At 44.8% G+C, this 20534-nt stretch overlaps 1 protein-coding gene across 1 annotated transcript in view; it reads left to right on the top strand.

The window, feature by feature from the left end:
* The window catches only part of LOC119910779 (MAM domain-containing glycosylphosphatidylinositol anchor protein 2-like), a 79839-nt gene extending 71294 nt beyond the window's left edge, over positions 1 to 8545 (top strand). Inside the window, exons 7-8 of the mRNA XM_038729587.1 lie at positions 5497 to 5826; positions 8217 to 8545. Of these exons, the coding sequence (XP_038585515.1) occupies positions 5497 to 5826; positions 8217 to 8545 (659 nt within the window). The remainder of the gene's footprint in view (positions 1 to 5496; positions 5827 to 8216) is intronic.
* The last annotated feature ends 11989 nt before the right edge of the window (positions 8546 to 20534 follow it).

Below are 20534 nucleotides of genomic sequence, written 5' to 3'. Positions count from 1 at the left end.
GTTTTGTTCCGAGGCGTTCTTGCTTTAATCTTAATGAACAAGGACAATCAGCTGCTCGCCTCGTGCACCGAAGCTATTTATAACACTCAGCCCTGGGATTTGAACTACGACCTTCTGGTGTGTTTGCAGTCGATTTACCGCAGTCTGTTCAGGACTTGTTTCTGGCACACGTGGGCGATGCCGTCACGTCCACAGCCGAACAGAGTCGACCCCTCCTGCTGTAACTTACTGAGAAAGATCGACATCGAAGCTCTTCTGCTTCTGATTTCTCTCTTGTGTTTGCCATCATTGAGCTAACGTCGGCCGCACACCTGGAGGCTAACTGGGCCGGTTTTGGGTCCGATTGACAGATACCCCTGTAGCGTGAGGGGTACAGACAGAATCTGTATCAACCATGTTTGATAATAACCATTCCAAACCAGGTAGAGCTGTGCGTAACAATGATTAATCTAACGACTAATTTTATGTATCTAAAGAAAAGAAATGTTGCCTAAAACTTGATTAACAAACCAGTTTATCCAAAATATACATCAAAAACATGTCTAATCATTAAATCAATATTTTATTCAGTCGTCCTGATGAAGCACATTAGAAGAATGAAAGTAGCAGCAGATCTTAAAATGAATCCAGTTTGTGATGAAAACAGTAACGACATTAATCAGGCTACTTTACTTCAAACTTCAGATGTTTCTGACCTGGATTGATTTCAGTGTTTAGTGATGCAGTAAGATTATCAGACCTGAAAGGATTCACAGACTGCACTGTTGTTGTTGTTGTTGTTGTTGTTGTTGTCTGTAATGGCAGTTCCAGCTGTTTTCTCGCTCAGACGTGGCCGTTAAATAAACAGAAAACGTAAAACAGACAAACGTTAGATGACACGGTGTAACGTTACGTTACCATGACGGCAGCGGGGGCAGAAATTACTTTTACCATGAAGAAGTACTTAGAAAATACATTTTACAGTGTCTGTCTAAAATACTCCCAGACGCTCTGGTAGCTGCTCACACCGGATGCAGCGACGCTTCGACGCACGAAATGCGAGTCGACGTATTTACGTAATCGATCACGCCGACTAATCGCCCCCAGCCCTAAAACCAGGGAGCCTCTGGTCCTTTCCTGTGTTTGGGAAGAACAGCGATGGAATATTCAAACACTCCAGGATTTCGCCGCTCGTGTTGGCAATCCTGATGTGGAGGCTAAAAGGAAACGGGATGTGCGTTGCCATCTTGACAAGAACTGCGGGATGATTTTGTTTCAAGTGAGTTATACAAAGCGATGCAAATCACCCCAGCGCCAGAGTTCAATGACTTGGATCTGCTTTATTTGAGCTGATACGATCCATAAGAATCTTAATGGTTTCCCCAAAGAAATGAGTTCTTTAACGTTAGCATGCTAACATGCTCAGAGCTCCTAGCATGGCTGGAGACTCTTGCCGCTTAACCATTGCTGGTACCAGCTCGACCCATACACCACGAACGGGAACGTGTGGACCCCCACATTTGATCGTGGCGTGGTCAGAGCGTCGTTACAGTTACTATCTTGCAATCTCTGGATAGAGCATTTTAAAAAATGTCGGATTCGTCTGGCGCGCGCAGCGAACAGTGACCTTCTCTCTGACCAGTCGTTTTCACGTCACCGTTTGGCTCCGAGGTGAAACAAAAAAAAACAGGTGGAAAACCAAAAGAGTTGAGCTGAGACGACTGAACACACGGCCATATTACAGAGACTTCCTGGCCTAAATCTTAACTGTTTGGTAACCTTGGTAACAAAGGTCAGGACCTGATTTAGAAAAAAGGTCTTCAGTTTGGAAAGGAAGAGATTTTTCCCAATATATTTCCTAATCCCAAATTGGGAATAATCCTATTTTAGACTCTTCCTATCTTGACTTAAGGCTTAAGATAAGAACTTTCTGTAATACGGCCCCTGGGCCCCTCTGCCCCTGGGCCCCTGGGCCCCTGGGTCCCTCTGCCCCTGGGCCCCTGGGTCCCTCTGCCCCTGGGCCCCTGGGTCCCTCTGCCCCTGGGCCCCTGGGCCCCTCTGCCCCTGGGCCCCTGGGTCCCTGGGCCCCTCTGCCCCTGGGCCCCTGGGCCCCTCTGCCCCTGGGCCCCTGGGCCCCTCTGCCCCTGGGCCCCTGGGTCCCTCTGCCCCTGGGCCCCTGGGTCCCTGGAGCTCAAACTGTCCTGTTTCTGTTTTCTGCTGGTGGAGCTACAGGAGATGTTCATTATATCTATGTTAAGAAATGTAGCTGCGGACCAACGTGACGACAGACAGATGGATTAACTGACACACAAATGATTGAATTATCCGGTTCAACAACGTTCAAACTGTCACAGCGGAGGTTTTTATAATAAAGTCAGCTGTTCCTACGATCTGACTGACAGTGAGGAGAGGTGTGAACTCAGAAATCCTGCCGGACGAACTCCCGCCGAGCTGGGACGTTAAGTCCGTTAAATGAAAAGTGGAGGAAGTAAAGCAGCGGCAGCACGTCGCCGAGGACGGTCGCGGGATTAAACTGAACAAATGGCTTCAGTAATATTTAAGCTCCATTTGGACGGATTAGTTTCTCCACAGCAGGAAGGGTAATTGTAATAATTTAAAATATGAGGAGAGTCCAAACTCAGCTGTCAGTCAGAAACCAGCCACGTTCTGCTGCAGGATTCAAACCAGCAAGTCGACCTGACCTCTGACCCTGGAGCAGTTTATCCTTTATCAAATATAACTTTCAACCTTTTGCATTTTTTATTTCAATTCAGTTCAGCTTTATTGGCGTGAATGTAAAACAACAATATTGCCAAAACTAAAACTAAATTACACAAATTACTTAAATTAACGCACAATTAATTTCATACATTTCATTAGATAAAGTAAATAAAACAGGAAAAGTGTTAAGAATTAATAAAATACTAATAATAACATAAGACAAAATATAAAAATAAAGTAAAAATAAATAAATCAAACAGTAAGTGTGTGTGTGTGTATATTAATAGAAGAAAAATTATTTAAAAAAACTAAAACATCAGTATCAAATGTGAAATTTAAAAAAACTAAATTACTAAAATAACATACAATGAAAATAAGAATGATTTGAAAACTTTAAAGTGCCATTATTTAATATATTTATGATTATTTTATTATTTTATGCCACCAGTGTAGTGAGGTCATTCCTGATTGGTCCCGTGCACTGAGCTCCGTCTGAATCCGCACTTGTTTCTGCTAAATGTCAGACTTGTTTAAAGCAGATTGTTCTCCGCTGAGCTGCCGTTCAGTAACGTGTTCCCGACTGATTAACATTTGCTGCACTTCCTCATCGTGAGCTCGTCGAGTTAAAAGCTTCATGTAAATAAAAGTGATAATTAGTCAGAAATGTCACACGTTCATTAGAAATGTAGTTCAGTATTTACCCCACACTGGCCCACTTCACGTCAACTGGGCACTATGAAGTTACCACCTGCGACCGACCTAGGAAGCACTCTGGAACCCCAAAGCGACCAGCCGGTCACGCTGCCGCCATCACCACAAACACCGCAGTCATAAAAACACTGTGGTCAAATTAAAACTCACTTGATCTCCAAAACCAGTAAAATTCTACGATTCTGGACTCTATAGAAAACATGATGCTCTGACTCTGGTGTCATGATTGATGACCAGCTGTCCTTTTCAGACCGTGTTGCTGCCGTCTCCCGGCCGCGCCCCTTTCTGAGTCGGGCCCTACCTCACTCAGCTCCTGGTCCAGGCCATGGTCACCTCTCGCCTTCACCATCGCAACGCCCTCCTTCCAGCATGTGCGGTGAAACCCCTACAAATGGTTCAGAACGCAGCAGCGCCGTCTGGTTTCTGATCCGCCCAAAAGGACTCAAGTCCCTCCGTCACTAAGCGACCTCCACCGGCTCCCCGTGGCACTAATGCTGCACACAGAGTGACTCCTGGGTTCCCTACTGTGATCTATGATTTGGCGGTCTGGTGCTCCTCCCCCAGGAGAGCCTGAAACATTTCCTGCATTCTGGAGACATTTTCCAGACCAATCTATGGTTGAATTATCTTTTATATATATATCTAAAGAGAAACACAAAATTCAGGTGTAAGTTGACCAAACAAAATATAAAGTAATATAATGTAGTAATCAGTTACTTTCCTGCACATTCGTATCTTAGATATTTAAATTGCATTGCATGTTTCTTATTGTGCAAATAAACCTTTCTCATTTAACATATCGTGTTGCAAGCAATTTATCAGAACCCTTTTAACAAATGCTTTCAAAAAGCGGTGGGGACATGTCCCCAGTGTCCCAGTGTCCCCAGTGTCCCCAGTGTCCCAGTGTCCCCAGTGTCCCCAGTGTCCCCAGTGTCCCCAGTGTCCCAAGTGTCCCCAGTGTAAATGACCCCTATGGTCTGCACCATCTACCCAAACTCCAAAATACAAGCTTGCGTTCCTTTTGGTCATTGCGCTCCTCCAACGAACGCAGCCTCTAGCTTCGAGAACACCTCTGCCCCCCAGTGTCTGCCTAATGGGTAAGAACATTACACAGAACAGCTAACAGCTGTGAAAGGATGTCCGAAATTACAACCTTTGCATAATTAATTAATAACTAATCCATTTTCTTACAAACTCACAGCTGGTCTCCGTCTACGCCGGCAGGGTTTGCACTTTAAAGACGGCCCCTGACTCCTCCTACAGTAACGGGCGAGTCGGACAAACATTCAGTTCTCTGTGCTGCAAACTGCAACGTCATCTTTGGTGATTTGAGTTGATCCGTACAGTGAAATGTCTGCCTGAATTAAATCCCCGAAATATCCCAAAACTGGGAGAAATTGAGGCTTCGACACGGAGCTGTTCAAGGTAGCGGCCGCGAGAACCGACAAATGTGCAGCATTACCGTAGAAAATACAGCTGTCTATTGGCTGACTCATGAAATTATAATTTATAGGGTTTTTTGTATCTTTAAGTAGGCCATGCTCAGTCCTTTTCCACATGCCCCCCCCCATGGTGTGAAATCACTTTAATATGTGCAAATTACAGATAAAATAAAGGGGGGGGGCGTCTTACCCCAAACATACTAATCTAGCATTTTACTACTTTAACCAAACACTATAAAAATCTTTCTCTCTAAACAAACTTATCTTAAGTAAACATATATTTACATTGAACACAATAAAAACGCGACCCTGTACGCAGGATAAGCGGGTGACGATGGACGGACTATAAAAAAATGATACCTTATTTTAAAAAACTTTGAAGAATGGCTTTGATCAAATAATTTAAAAACAAAAAAAACACATTGTGACATTTTGTGTTTTCCGTTAGTTACCGTGGGGGCGGCGTCTTTCCCCGTGTTACCCTACACTCCTGTTTTAAAAATTCGGGTACTGAAGTATTTGTTCTCGTGACATCCCGACTCATCAGATGCCATCTCCGGATTCTTGCTCTTTTGATTTAACCGTATGTTGGGATGTTTTCTTCGCCTTTCCTGATCTTTCGTTCTCCTCTTTGATTTTTCAGGCCTTCGTAAAGGTCGGTTCTGGATCACGCCTGACCCGTACCACAACGACGACAACATCCAGATCGGCCGGGAGGTGAAGATCAGCTGCCAGGTGGAGGCCACGCCGCCCGAGGAGCTGCAGTTCAGCTGGCTGAAGAACGGCCGGCCGCTGAGGAGCTCGGAGCGGATGGTGATCACCCACACCGACGCCGACGTCTCGCCGGGAACCACCAACCTCGACATCATCGACCTCAAGTTCACCGACTTCGGCACTTACACCTGCGTGGCGTCGCTGAGGAACGGAGGGACCCCCGAGATCAGCATCGACGTCAACATCTCATCCACCACAGGTGAGTCCGGCTGGGGGCGGGGCTTAAACACACCTCGCCTGAAGAAGACAGACCTGGGCGTTTATTAAGCTGCTGAGATATTTTACTTGAGTACAGGCCGACTGAGTCTACGCCGCGGGGACATCTTATCCTGACGCGCACCTCTCCAACTACACATCGCTGCGATGGACACAAGAAGACCTGTGATTGGTCGGCTTGGTGGTGTCACTTTTCTGGCTCGTCCTCCTCCTTCAGCCTCGACCAGTTGAAGGGTCGCACCTCCTCCGACGCCTTCTCTTGTTTCTGCTGTTCAACATCGATCAGCTCCAACTCCAACATGGTCGCTTTCAGTCGCCATCGTTTTTAGCAGCCCACACCAACGAAGAAGAAACTCCACACAGTGGAACATGAGCCGCCTACTGTGCTAGTAGTACGGCGTACTGTTTCCCATAATGCAAAGCGCTAGAACTATAACAACAACCGGTCTGTTGTGTAGAGGACAACAACAGAAGTAGTTTTACAATTTTCAAACGCTGTTTCATCACTAACACTTTAGAAAGGAACTCTTGTTGCTTTGTTATTTAGACATTCACAGTTTTGGTTACAGTACTTTTATTTTATATAATTTGTATTTATGCACCAATATACCGAAGCAAACATCTGCTACAGATCGGCTGCAGCCTCGTTCTCCTTAGATAAGATTAAAAAAAGAAAGTGGTACTTTATATATATATTATATATATTTAACTTTATTATTATTATATAATTAAAAATATTGTTTCAATTTTGAAAACCAGAAGCTGAACTAGCACAGGGCAAAATAAATCAATTAAACAGTTTCATACTGCATACAGTGTGAAGTATACAGAACATACTGCACACTGTGGTTGTCTGTAGTATTTAGTAGGCGGTTCTGAATACCGCCATAAAAACTCCGTAGTCTACTTATAAATTGGCCTTAAAACTACTGCAGTGTAAAAGTACTCTGTTACAAGTTAAAGTCCTGCATTCACAATATTAAAAGTAAAAAAAAAAAAAGAAGTAGTAGCGTCAAATAATTATTATATATAATTAAAGTATTGAAAGTATAAAAATATGCAGAACGATATGTTATATTTTGGATTATGATTATTGATGCATTAATGTGTCGAAGTAAAAAGTACAATATTTTCCTTTGAAATGTGTGTTATGGCAGAAAATTGTGTCCTCTTACATTCAATCTTTTACTGTTATTATTATTATATATTGTGTTTTTATCCTTAACCTTTGCTCTCTTGTTATGTTAGTCTGTTTACTGGGGTTTAGGCCGTTCCTCCCCTGGAATGTTCATTCAAGGCTCAGAGAGGATCTCTGTTCCCCAAATCAGAGATGTTCACACCGTGTGAATGATGATGCAGCCGTTTGCTCGGGGCCAGACGTTAGTGACCGTCTTAGGAGACAGAACCTCTGGTCCAGCTCATTCTGTTGTAGTTCTTCTCTGTTTATTCTCTTTTGTTAAACAAATTCTTCAAAGACAACGGTTCGTTGAACTCAATTATTTGCTCAGCGCCTCACCAGGAATGTAATTTCCACGACAACGTAGTGGTGTAGAAGTATCACAAAAAGGAAATATAGCAAAGTACCTCGAATTTGTACCTGAGCACAGTCCAAACGCCCGTAAGATCTGAGGCGTCTGTTTGCAGCTCGGGGAGACTCATTCAGCAACAGGAAGAACTGACACTTTAGTAAAAACCGCTGGATATCTGATTCTCAGAGTTTCCTCCGGGCATCAAAAAACTTTCCTCTGTGATGCGGACGCCTCCTTCCTTCCTCTGGTACTGCAGCAGCGCCTGAACTCTCTCAAAACTCTGCCGAGAGAAAAGAAGCAGAACTTCTCCTTCAGACGGACGTCATGTCGATGAGCGTCTGCTGCCGGCGGTGGACTTCCTGTTTGTTTGTGACCTTGGCAGACGGGAGGAAACATTCAGAGAGCCTGAGAGGAGGAGGGAGGCAGGGAGGTTTTAAATCGAAGCGTCGCTGCAGTCGCAGTCTGAACGCCCGCTGACGGATGTTTCGTGTTAAAGCAGAAGGTCACGCTCGGGTCGCTGCTGCATTCCCATAAGGAAAATAAATGCTAAAACAGTCCAGCAGCCTCTCTCTGCCTCTCTGCCAGCTCGCTCTCTCTCTGTCTTTAAATGAAGGACAAACTCCACATCAAACGTGGAAGGTTTCCTGCTTCTGCTTTATTTCTCTCCGCAGCGTCACGTCATCCTCCCTGCAGCGACCTCTCACCCTTTCATCATTTTCCTTTTGTTCAAAGCAAAGTCAGACTTTTGAAATCTAAATGAAGGCGTCATTAAAGGGAAGAACTTCTCAGAGGAAGATGCAACAAGTGAAAGCTGGAATAAATAAACCTGTCTCTCTCCCTGCAGTTCCTCCGGAGCTCACCGTCCCCAGGGGGCGCTCTCACCTCATCGCTCAGGAGGGCGACACTGTGGACCTGCAGTGTCTGGTCTCAGGGAAACCCAAACCCATCATCCTGTGGTCCCGGGTGGAGGAGAGCGGGGGGGCGGCGGCGGTGGCGGCGGCGGCTCTGATGCCGGACGGCTCGGCTGAGACGGAGAGCTACGACGGCGTCCTGAGGATCAGCAACGTGACGAGAGAGATGAGCGGGACGTACCGCTGCCAGACGAGCCAATACAACGGCTTCAACGTGAAACCCAGGGAGGCGCTGATCCAGCTGGTGGTGCAGTGTGGGTAACGCACGCACGCGCACACACACACACACACACACACACACACACACACACACACACACACACACACAGTGGCTAATACTTAATGGTCGGGATGCACCGTACGTTCGGCCTCCGAAATGAATTTCTCTGCTGTTCTGCTGAACTGTCTCCATCTGTGACTGACTTCTTAGAAAAGAACCACTCTGAGTGTTTCTGTCACTCGTCTGTGAGGAGATGAAGCTACATTTGGAGTGCGCACGTATTCCAGCCTTTACGGTAAGTGTAGCGGCCCAGAGCGAGCTGACGGGCAGGTTAGAGACTTTATCCTGTCAGTTTGTCTCTTTAGTGTGAAGAGAGGCTGTGAAGTCTTCATGTTACAACATTATTTATCAAACCGGGTCGGACTGGATGGATTCTGCGCGAGGAGGAAACACATGTGACAACGACCGGTTTTCAAAATAAGGCGTCTGTACAGGATGGAAATAAGATTAACTGGATTATATTCACAGAAAGAAATTACACGCGTCCATTAAAAGGAAATGGACTCGTGATTTACTTTACTGGACCCTCTCGGGCCCCGGACCCCCCCACCGTAGTCTCTGCACATCCTGTGGGAAACACTGAGGAAAAAACTCATTCTGACTATTTAATTTATGTGATGGAGAGAAAAAAATAAATGTGAAAGTACTTGTTCAGTATCGGAAAGTTTTTCATTATCTTCGGTTTTGGCAAAGAATTTTCATTTTGCTGCATCCCTACTTATTGCTACTTGTTCAAACATGCGACTCCAGGAAATGACATTAATGAGGTCGTGATGGAGATTCTGCTCACTCAGAAGCTCCTCCTCCCAAAAAACACGTGACAACGTGCTTGTCAATATTTAAAGATGCGCTGAAGCAAAACGCTAAGCTGAAATCTAGTCCAGCTGCCTAGAGTTACGGCTGTGCCACAGTTTTCCTCGTCCCTCAGCGCGGCGTCACCGTCCACTGGAAGCGTCTGAGAAGCGTTTCAGCAGCCTGCCCCACGTTATTGACTTGTTTGTTATTTTTGTGCTTCACAGCTCTCTGTGACGCAGTTTTGTTCGGTTGTCATTTCAGAATAAGAGCGCGTTGACTGATTCTGCTGACATGTTGAAATTTAGTTGAGTGCTTATCAGCACTTTTGGTGCTTCTACTGAGGCTGTGTATATATATATACCGATATAAAATTAGACAACGCCGTGATATAGTTTAATGTTGAGTTAATTAATATTTGTTTGTTAAAGTCCTGCCAGCGTTTGCTCGTCTCTCGCACAGCCCCACCCCTCCCTCTGCGCGACACGGAGGCAAACACAGTCCGGTGTTCTGACGAGCTACGCTGCCCTGACGAAAAATGCTACCATACGTGTTCCCTTTTCCAATCCCATAAAGGTAGAACTCTCACAGTATTATGAGGTTTTTTTGATTATATTTTAACATCATTTCAGGGGCAACATTTTCTGATCGACTAATATCCCCCATCACACAATGCTCCCACCACAGAATCATTTTATATTGCACCACTACTACTGCGTAGCGTAAATCGAAAGAACACCGGTGGACACTGCTGAAGACCTGGCTTGTAAAAAGAAGAACGACGGTTCAGTCGCTGTTTCCCTCACGCGCTTTACTTTGACGGCTGCACAGAGTGATTACATCACAATCACAACGCGGTGGAGATTTTACAAGAGCGGACCAGTTAAAGCGGTGAAATAAGAAACAAGCTACTACAAATAGTAGAAACGTCTTCTCCGGGTCAGACTGGCCTCCGTGGGTCTGAGAGGTCGTGTTACCGCCCCCCCCCCCACGCCGTCCCCTGACAACGTTTCCGGTGACGGGAGAAAAGATTTCAGGACGTCACGTCCTCCGTTTGTCTTTCCTGTCAGAAAGTCTTTTTCAAGCTGAAACCAAATGTAACATCTGCTGCAGATGTAAACAAACACCAGCGGGCAACAACTGTGCTGCTTTGGCCTCTAAAATACCCAGAATGCACTGTGACGTCAGTTCCTGAGCCCGGTGGAGGAATGTGTCACATCATCCAATCAAAGTGCATCACGTCCGGCAGAGCAGACGGCAGCAGATCTGGTTTCTAAAAGCGTTTCAGCTGAAACGGACACCAGCAGGTAGACGGTTCCACGCCTCCGCTGACGGACACATGCTGTCTGTCAGCGGCCCGGGATCCAGTCCGCGGCCTCGCAGTCACGCTCCGTCTGACCTGCAGGGCGCCGTGTCGCACAAAATACCATCAGAGGATATGACAGGAAGCTGCACACACACCGCTCGCGGCTTCCTGCTGCACTAAAAGGCTGTCAGAGCGAATCTCCTCTGCAGCTCGTTCTGATTCTCCGGAGAATCGATGCAGAAACTCAGAGAGAAGCCGAGCGGGTTAGGACACAGACTGCAAACACAAGCAAACAAACAACTCGCCCAAACTTTAACCGGCCCTTTACATTAAGAGAGAAGGTTAATCAGCCAGACAGGAGGCACAGCGTTAAAGCCGTCCTGACAGCCACCTTTCATTTATATCAGGATGTAAATAGAATTCCAATAAATATAACGAAACAAGCTTCAGAAGTAAACTGCCTTTAAAAAGCTTTATTTTCTTTAAAACGTGTTTAAAACCAGAATAACCTGCTGCAGTAACTCTGACACAACTCTTATAAATACAAAGAAAAACGCTGCATGATAATTGAATTAACTAACGACAGAAGTAAATAAATATTTACCTATTTATACTATACAGGAAGGAGGACACTCCTTTAATAAGTCAGTCAGTTTTCAAACAGGTTTGAAGACGAATCTAAAGGGGAGGGGCCAATCAGGGCGCACGAGGAAGCGCCTACACTGCAAAGGCGGTTTTTCCTTCTAGTCTACGCCTTGGCCGACGGTCTCGTGCCGTCGGGAACGTTTATGCTTCGTTGGCTCCGCGTCGCTCTGCAGTCACAGTGGGGTTCCTGTGTTCCACTGAGTTCTTCTTCGTTGGTGTAGGCTGCCACAAACATGTCGACTGACACGTCGGAGCTACTTTTACTGAAATTACTAAAACGCTGAAACGAGAAAAGGCGACAAACACGATGAGATTTACGACCCTTGAGCGCTACGCCGTAGATTCGACGCAGGAGTAGAAATTGGCCTTTAAGACCTCCTGCTACCTTTACGCCTCCCGTCCAGACTGAAAAGGAGAAGGTCAAACGCTGCCGACCCCTGCTGGGCTTCTTCACCGTCGCTGTTCTTCTTCAGCCGAATCTTCTGCCGCTGCGGAGTAGCCCGTCTGCTTCCTGTTTACACGCACACGCTCGGTGTACTGTGATGACGGCTGCGTTCCGATCCACAGCGTGCACAAACGGCACTTCCTGCTCATGGAACTTCCCTCGGAACACGCTGCAGCATCATCAAAGCACCCGCCAGCGACGTAAACACCTTTACTGAAATTAAATACTGAATATGTATTAAAAACTGATACAATTACAAAACTTATTTCTAACCATTTCTATTCTATTAAAATGTGGCTGAATGTGATTGGATTCATTTTCAACATCTGCAGCGTCATTCATAAAACAGTTCATATGAGCGTTGTTGCTTTTAGGCAACCTGAAATAATCAATAATTACAGATATACAAACTCTTTCGTCTGCTCCAAAGGCTGATGGGTAATCTTTCTTCTCAACTTCCTGCGAACTGATGAACCGTCTGTCAGTGCCAAATACGTTCCACCAGCAAGAACCGTTCTGCACATGTGCAAAAGCGTCTGCCAAAGGTGACCACAAATGTGCCTGTCCTCAGGGCGTCCTTCAGAAAGGCTGACAAAGCGTTATTTGACGCGAAAGGAAACCTTCATGGTAGTATCGTTTCAATCACCTACACAATCCTCCGTACTGTTCGTATCGTCCGTCACCACTCTACAAATAATCCTCAGCTACTTAACGCCAAAACCAAATGTCCAGACCAGGATTCTTTTGCCCAGGAGACGCCCCGGTCGGAAGTGCACTGAAGCTTGTTGCTGACTTGAACATTCATTTTTGTTTAATTGAATTATTGATTTTGCTGGACTGAATGAAATGAATTGTTACTTTGAAAGAGCCTAGTTTTGTGTTTTTAATACTGAACATAGAACCGATACCCAGAGAGGACAATCTGAGTTGTTTACATAGCGTTTTTCATAGTTTTCAGTCACGTGACATGCGCGCTGACCTGGAGGGCAAAACAAGAGACCAACACCGCGATTCCCCCGTAGAGACGCTGCAAAAGCAGTGAAATTTTATTTGGATTTCTACCGTTAAAAAGCGCCAGGTCCCCGCCGCCGCTGGACTCCGGTGATATTTACTTTTACCTTGTGGGGAATCCCTCGCCCTAACACGGCTCAGGCGTGTCTCCTCCTCGATCAGTGCACCAACAACCATCCAGCATTTTGGATCACTTGCTTCCTGGCTGACGGGCAGCGGATAATAACGTCATTATTGAAGTACAAGCTGTTTTTTGAGTTGTTTTTTTTTATTACCCTGTCAATCATTCAACGTGAGGCGCCATGTTTTGATAAATGGGTCCTTTGTGACATTTGACTAAAGGACATCACATACTGTATGAACCAAAAACCTGAATATGTTATATGTCAGGAGAGAGACCTGACCAGCACCCCAGACACAAATAAATGAAGTCAAGCTGCCACATGATGTGCGATTTCAGTCGCTATAATACAGACTGAGATCAATTCTGATTTGCAGCTGCATTGTTTTTAAACAGAAACTATCTCTGTCCACAGCGGATGTAGCCTCGGGAACAAAAGCTGAACCAGACAGACGTTCAGTGAAATTGAAAACGGGCCTTAACAAAGACTCTTTTTTTTTTTTTTACTGCTAACACTTGTTTACTTTCTGCAAACATTTTAAATGCATGTTTTCACTCCGGTCTTCTTTAAATCGTCTCTTCTCTGCACGTCCTGCGGCGTGTTTGCTGTTTTCACTGTGCAGCAACACTAAGCAGATTAAAGTGAGCGGTGAGTACAGGTGGATTATTTTGAAATAAGTGAAACAAAATTCAAGTCACACACGACACAGATTGAACTTCCAACTGTACTGAAGCAAAGAAACCTCGCTAATCCTCGAGAAGAGCTGCACACGAACACAAAACAAACTTTAATATGAAGTCAAACTGCCATGTGAGCAAGTTAAAGCTGTAAAAACATAAAGTGTATAAACACTAAATGCATTTCTTTCTCCACAGTTTGTGTCCAGCTGAGTTTTTAATGACTTTTCATAAATATGCTAATCAAGACCACACGAAGCTCCCAGATAAAAGCTTAGGAGCAACATTTGAAGTGAGCTGTTAGTAGTATTTTTTAAGGGTTTACTTTGACAATAATCCCTCACAGTCCATCGGTTTTTTCACTTGGATTACAGGGACAACAGTGACGGGCAGCGGTGACGAACCCACAATCCCTCTGACGAACATTTCACCAACACACTTCTAAAACAGTAATGAACAGACAGAAGAATAAGGAGGAACACAGCTGACAGTAGCTGTTTTTAAATCCTCCAGGGTCTTTTTTGAGTAATGTCACAAAACACAATCATAGCTTTCATATAGAAATGACCAGACTGTCTACTGGCCTTTTTTTGAACAGGTCGTGTTCTGCTTTTTGGCTTTTTCCCTCTCCTTGATTGAGTTATATTCCTTTTTTGTGCATGTTAAAGGTTTGCAAAGTGAAAAAGCTCAAAGTCCAGCCCAAAGGGAGTTCCCATCTCCCACAGAAAACTCTGCTCTGAACTGGAAACAGCTCGTCTGTAGTCCAGCCGCTTCCCTCCCTTCCAAACACTAGCTACCCTCCAGGCAGGCAGTGGACATAAAGTTCAGTAAAGCTCGGTTAAAACTTTATGGATGAAAGATATTTTTGTTACAGATTAATAACTCACCGCTCTGAAACTCTCGCTCCAGTCCATGTTGCCAAGCTGGTCGGCAACATGTACGGCTGAACCCGAGCTGTTTACCGGCTTCTCGCTGACCCGCCCTTCTCTGCTTCTGATTGGCTAGTAGTCCTTAACTAGGAACTGAGCATGTGCAACTCCCAACAAAGATCATGTAGAGATAAGATGTATCACTCCGTAGCTAAAACGAAGCCTTCAACACAGGCTGAAAAGAGGAGCTGCAGCAACGTGCAGTATGACAAAAATATAACCATGTAAACCTGTTCTGGTACATAAATAAGATTTTGAACCTGAAAATGAGCAGAAAACCACCTCTTTAAAGTAACAAACAGCCAGAAGAAAGAAAAGGGAGACGGGTGATGTAGCTGTTGAATAAAATCCTGTTTCCTTTCTTAAAGTGACAGTAAGTGATTCTAATCCAACAGATGTTCTGTGTAGGAAAACCACTTTATCAAGGCGTCGCTTTCTAACACCCAGGGTACCCTTTAGGTGCCGTCTCAGTTTGGTTAGGTTTGGGAAAAGATCATAGTTTGGGTTAAAGTAAATACTAAATGAAGTAACGCTACTTACATATGTTACATAACTGAATATCACTAAAAACAATCAGTGCTGGCGTTTTGTTTCCAGTCTCCTGGCTGAAAGTCCAGTTTTTGTCCCACCTGACCACCCCAAACACTCCTTATTTAGATCTTTGTAGGCTGGTGGGAGAGGGAGAGAGTTCTATACACCGGCACATGATAACATGCTGGATTCATTGATGGACTCCAGGCGCTGTCCAGAAGTCCGTAAACTGTTTGTGAAGGGCACTAAGACCTAAAAACAGCAGGACGGTGGGATTATTTGGGTTTATTAATAATATGAAATGCTACAGCAGGTAGCCTGATATTACCGTAGATGTTACGTTCCGTGTTCACTTTGCATCTGATACAAACGTCTCGTCAGTCACTGTATTAATGACTTAGAAAAGTATTTTGCTTCAACACTAGGGGTGTGAGGAGACACTTAATCCACGAGACAAGACGACATTTTGACACATACTTTCACCACGGTAATAAATTATTTAATTTTAATTCCGTTAGAAACTCCTCTCCCACATATCTGTGTTCTCTGACAGGTCAAGAGAAAAGGCAGAATATTACCAGACTAACTACCTAACCTGCCCTTTACTCTGCTGTGCATTACGTTTTCATCCCCTTTTACTAGGCCGGATTAGTTCCCCAGGGGAAACATACAACAACACAACATGCTGAGTCACTGAGTGAGCTGGGCGACTTCACACACTCTAAAAGCCAACATATCCTGCACTGACAAACTAACTCTCACACATGTTTACAGCAGCATCACACCATAATGATGCAACACACAGCTTATAAATTCAGCAAAGACATCATTATGTGGTCTCACAATCAGATTAGATATTAAGTTTCCCGATTCACAGACGGCACTACAGCTCTCACCTTTAGTGTCCAGCGAGCAACAAGCAAAGCAGTCTATTTTTCTGGTGGACGGTGACTATATCATAATAATAGTGCGTCTTTCCGCCGGCCTCGTTCCCGCTCCGTGATGCCGGATGGTTAGATTCTGAAAGGATGAATTCCCTCTGAGACGCTCTCTGTAATCCATCCCCAAGGTGCAGATGATGGTAGTTTTTGCCTCGTTCTGGCTTGACCGGCGTCTTTCTCCGTTTCTTTCCTAACGTTAGCTAACGTTAGCTTACTGAGGCTGAGCCACAGCTGGTAGAGTCTTCCAAGCTAACGCTGGCTAGCTCGACATCCTGCTCTTCATGTCTTGCTTCTTTTGAAAAAGCTACTTATTAGCGGGACAGTTTCTATTGCAGCTGCTTCCTTCTCTCGGCAGCTCCGCTGGGCTTTCGGTTGCTGCTAACGTTGTAGATGCAAGCTTATCTGACCATCGCTCAGTTACAAATTGGTTCCACCGTTTTAATCTAAACTTGTTCTTACAAAACCACCCGCTGTGTGGCCGCCCACCTTTATCAGCAGCCAGTGGCCTGCTGCCAATCATCACCTGGCCGGTCATCAAACTGGCATATAAAGCAGACAATGATAAACAACCTCCGGGTTGCCCATATGGTAGATACGGCTCAGTGTCTCTTATCAGTTATGCATTTGTATTCCACTGTGTGAGAAAATTAATGTGTGGCTTGACAGCATGTGAAAATGTCATTTGCGTGAATCTCGCGAGAGCTTTTTTACCTGGCGAGAAATATCGGCCACAATTTAACCTCGCGTGATCTCGTCACACCCCAAACATAGACAGGCATGTTGTCACACTTTCTACAGTACTGCAAAAACATGCCTCCTTATTGAGACGCTGTGGATTCTGCCATATTTCACCAGAGTAGTGCTGGTCGCCTTCAATCATTAACTATCCCTTTAACGTGGATTACAGAGACGTCAGTCATGTGTTGAGGAGCCCAAAGAACATGTTTAGCTGGATGTTATGGCCTTCATACAGACGGACTGTCTACAGCGTCAGTCCTGGAGCTGTTGGATAAAATCCTTGTATTTCTGGGAAGTCAGGGATGTTGTGGTCCTCACAATCCCAGAAAAAAAATATTTTTGTTTTCTTCAAAGTACTGAGCAGGAACACAAATAAAAATCCAAAGTGACGGCGAGAGCTGTTGTGTAACATCCTGCTGAGGTTGTTTTGTACATCGCTGACGTGTTACAGTTCCCACAAGCCCAGAACAAGGATTTATACACTGACTGAAAGTGTTTCTTCCAAGTAGAGAACAGACATTAGAATAAACGAGAAAGACTGTACTGTAGCTGTTGTTTACAAGGACGTCAGTGAAGCAGTCCTCACAATACCAGAAAGTGTTCTGCTGACTGAAAAGGTTTCAGGGGCAGTTTTTCAACAGGGATTACAGGGACGTCAGAGGTGCACTGATGTGTTGATTTAAAAAGAATCGTACAGACTGTAATGTAGAGACTGCTTTCTGAAGTCTGTTCAGTGGTGTTTCTCATGTTACGTCCCCAAAATCCCAGAATTAATTTTATGGAAAGGTTTTTACTGACAACAGACAGAAAAATAAGAAGGCAAACTGATTATGGAAGCTGTTGTATAAACTTGGTGTCTACAGGGATCACGGGGACGTCAGTAATGGGTAAACCTGGACCCTGTCTTTGGTGTTGAATCCTGCAGTAGAGGCTTCAGCCGGCAGCGGCTGCAACATGTTCTTCCAGGGCGGTTGCGCCCGTCAAAAGACAGGCTCAGACTGTTGCACCAGGTGTCCAGAGTTGGGCAGGAACTCTTTACTCATTAATGCATTATTGTAATATTATTGTCCCAGGAACGAGTAGTGAAAGGGAGATCACTATTTCCCAAACTAATCCATGTAACGCTGCGTTACCAGAACGCACCATCCTTGATGTGAGTGCACGGCAGGTCAGGGACAGTACCAGAATCCGGACCTTGGGTTGTTTAAGGGCCCAGGTCCACCAAAGAGGCCAGCGTCTTTTTTAGATTCATTGCAATGGGAGCGCCGCTTTCTTACAACATGGTAAAAATGGCAGCAGCGTGACGAAGCGTCAAGTTTGGGTAAAAAGTGACAATGACGAGCGCTGCGCTTTTCCAAGTCGTCCAGTCACAGTGCAGGAGGGGCGGGACAAACACCACACCGAGCCATCTCAGCTCTTGAACGATTTCCTTGCCCGCAAAATCTCATGGACCCACGAACGGCGAGTCCGTGCCCTCGCTCCACATCCTGCAGCCTTCTCTCCCTCCGCCTACATCACCTCCATATATGATATTAGGATATTATGAATCATAGCAACCACAGCGTCTCCAAAAAACCGCTGCGCCTCCAAAGCGCTCCCAGCTGGCCGTTTCCAGCTGGTAAAAAATGCTTTCAAAGTCAAAAAGTTGGGAGAGACTTGCTTTATTTTTAATTGAATTAAATCCTGTATATCCAGAACCTTTCCTGCTCAGCATCATCTGCTCTGAGGGGCTGCAGTGTTTTCAGTTTATTGACTCCTCAGGTTCTGATTTGTTCCAGGAAAGTGGATTCATTCCTAAAACAGGTTGGCCGTCACTTTTTAGGAAAGAGGGCGTAAAAGTAATAAAGTCCTGTACGAGCAGTGTTGAGCAGTAACGCGTTACTGTAATATTACTTTTCCCAGTAACTAGTAGTGTAACTAATTACTTTTCTAAAACTAAGGCAAGTAACGCTGCGTTACTCGTTACTGAACGCACCTTCCTCGACGTGAATACACGACTGTGCGGCAGCTCAGCGGGACCGGACTTGTTGTTCATGCCAAAACTAAAGGAAGAAAGTAGAACGAGGGGGAGAGGCGTTCTTTCCGGCGTCTGCTGAAGCAGCGACGTGAAACTTAGAGAAAGAAACTCCAGCAGCGTCTGTCACTGATGCTCGGACTCATCGGGAGAGAGCGGCGTTAACGGAACGTTTTGTAACTGCTCTTATAAACAGAAACAGCTGTTTAAAAGTGGGGATTTACTTGCTTTCTTTTTCTATTTCAGCCGGCGGTGTTAAGAAACGTTGGGCCCAGGCTGTGTGCTTTGTAAAAAACACACTCCTGCTGCTGTTATGGAGATGATGTTGGTTAATAGTCGGGAGAGACGCTTTGATTGGAGGTGAAGGGGGGGGGGGGGGGGGGGGGGGGGTAGTGAAGGAGGTGTTTCCCATAATTAAGCTATAATTTGGATAATTATCAACGCTGACCGCCACATACTGATTTTCTCTTTTCTTTAGTGGCCGTATTTCAAATCATATTTGATTGAGGAGCATATATTCATGCAGCACCTCCTCACTCGCTCCCTCTCCTGAACACCTCTCTTCACCTCCTTTGGACCGTGTCCCGAGGGGACCGTTCAGATTTTTCAGGGGCTCTATTCTAAATCCAGGGTGAAGAAACTCGTGTCGTATGAAACTAGATGACCTAATGCATCCATTGGTACTGTGCATTTCTTTGCATTTGGTATAAATAGGTGAGTATTTGAATATTTCTGCAAGCGCTCATTCCTGTTACTAAATTATTTATTAAAAAATAAGATAATCCACTATGGTTTTCTCTTATGATTGGCCAGTTTAATAAATTACCTGATAAAAACATTGATGAAGGATTTCGGTCTCCTTTAAAACAAAAAAAACTTGCTTGCCTACAAAGTACATTTTTTGTCACAAATATTCATTTTTTGAACACGTTTATTTAAAATAAACACTTTCTTTAGGGAAAAACAAAGAAATTATTTGACCTGCTTTTAAACATGGTTTCAAAATGAGACACAAGTTTAGTTATCAGGACTGAGAAACCTTGTAAAGCTTTAAATAAATTTGCCTGAAAGTTTATTTTGAAAGGGTGACAACAGCCAAAGTAATATTATAACTTTTTTAGGGAGTTATAAGTAAAAAGGATCTTCTTATTACAGTACCTGGTTAACCTGACAACATCGTGGGTTCCCGGTGACCCCCTTTGTTTTTAACAGGAAACTGAAGTCTCGCTCTGAACTCTCGCGAGAGGCGAGTTGTTGCAGGAAGACGCCGGTGGAAACAAGGGAGAGGAGTTTGTTGCTCGTTTCTACCGGCGTCTTCCTGCAACAACTCGCCTCTCGCGAGAGTTGAGAGGAATCTAAAAAAATGCTGCTGCTGCTAAATATCGTGGAATTCATACGTAGAATAAAAAAATCTGTAAGATTCAAAGTGAAGCTATCATTTGGAAAATGCTGCAATGAAAGAGATTAAACATCCAAAACCAGCCGTTTGCTCCTTTCAGAGTCACTGAACTGAAATTAGATAAAGGAAATAAAATTATTGGTCCTTTTTTTTCTGGGGCCCTCAGGGGCCCCTGGTGGTAATTTAATTTACTGAATTAAATTATCATATAAATTAACTTATTCCTCGTCTGGTCCTGAAGTGTCCTCGTGGAGCCGCAGACAGAAAGTTATCAGGATTAAAAACTGTAGAAAAGCCTCAGCAGTGCATTATGGGATTTAAACGGCAGGGTCAGAAGTCTTCTGTGGCCAATCGCAGAGCTCGGCCGAAGGTCGCCATGGAGCAAAGGTGTCCGGCTGACCTTTCGATGTCCCCGGAGGAA

Source organism: Micropterus salmoides, unplaced genomic scaffold, assembly GCF_014851395.1.
Source record: "Micropterus salmoides isolate LMB-PRFRI ecotype aquatic unplaced genomic scaffold, ASM1485139v1 Ms_hic_scaffold_19, whole genome shotgun sequence".
In the NCBI taxonomy this organism is placed as follows: domain Eukaryota; kingdom Metazoa; phylum Chordata; class Actinopteri; order Centrarchiformes; family Centrarchidae; genus Micropterus; species Micropterus salmoides.
This window is presented reverse-complemented; position numbering and strand designations above follow the sequence as displayed.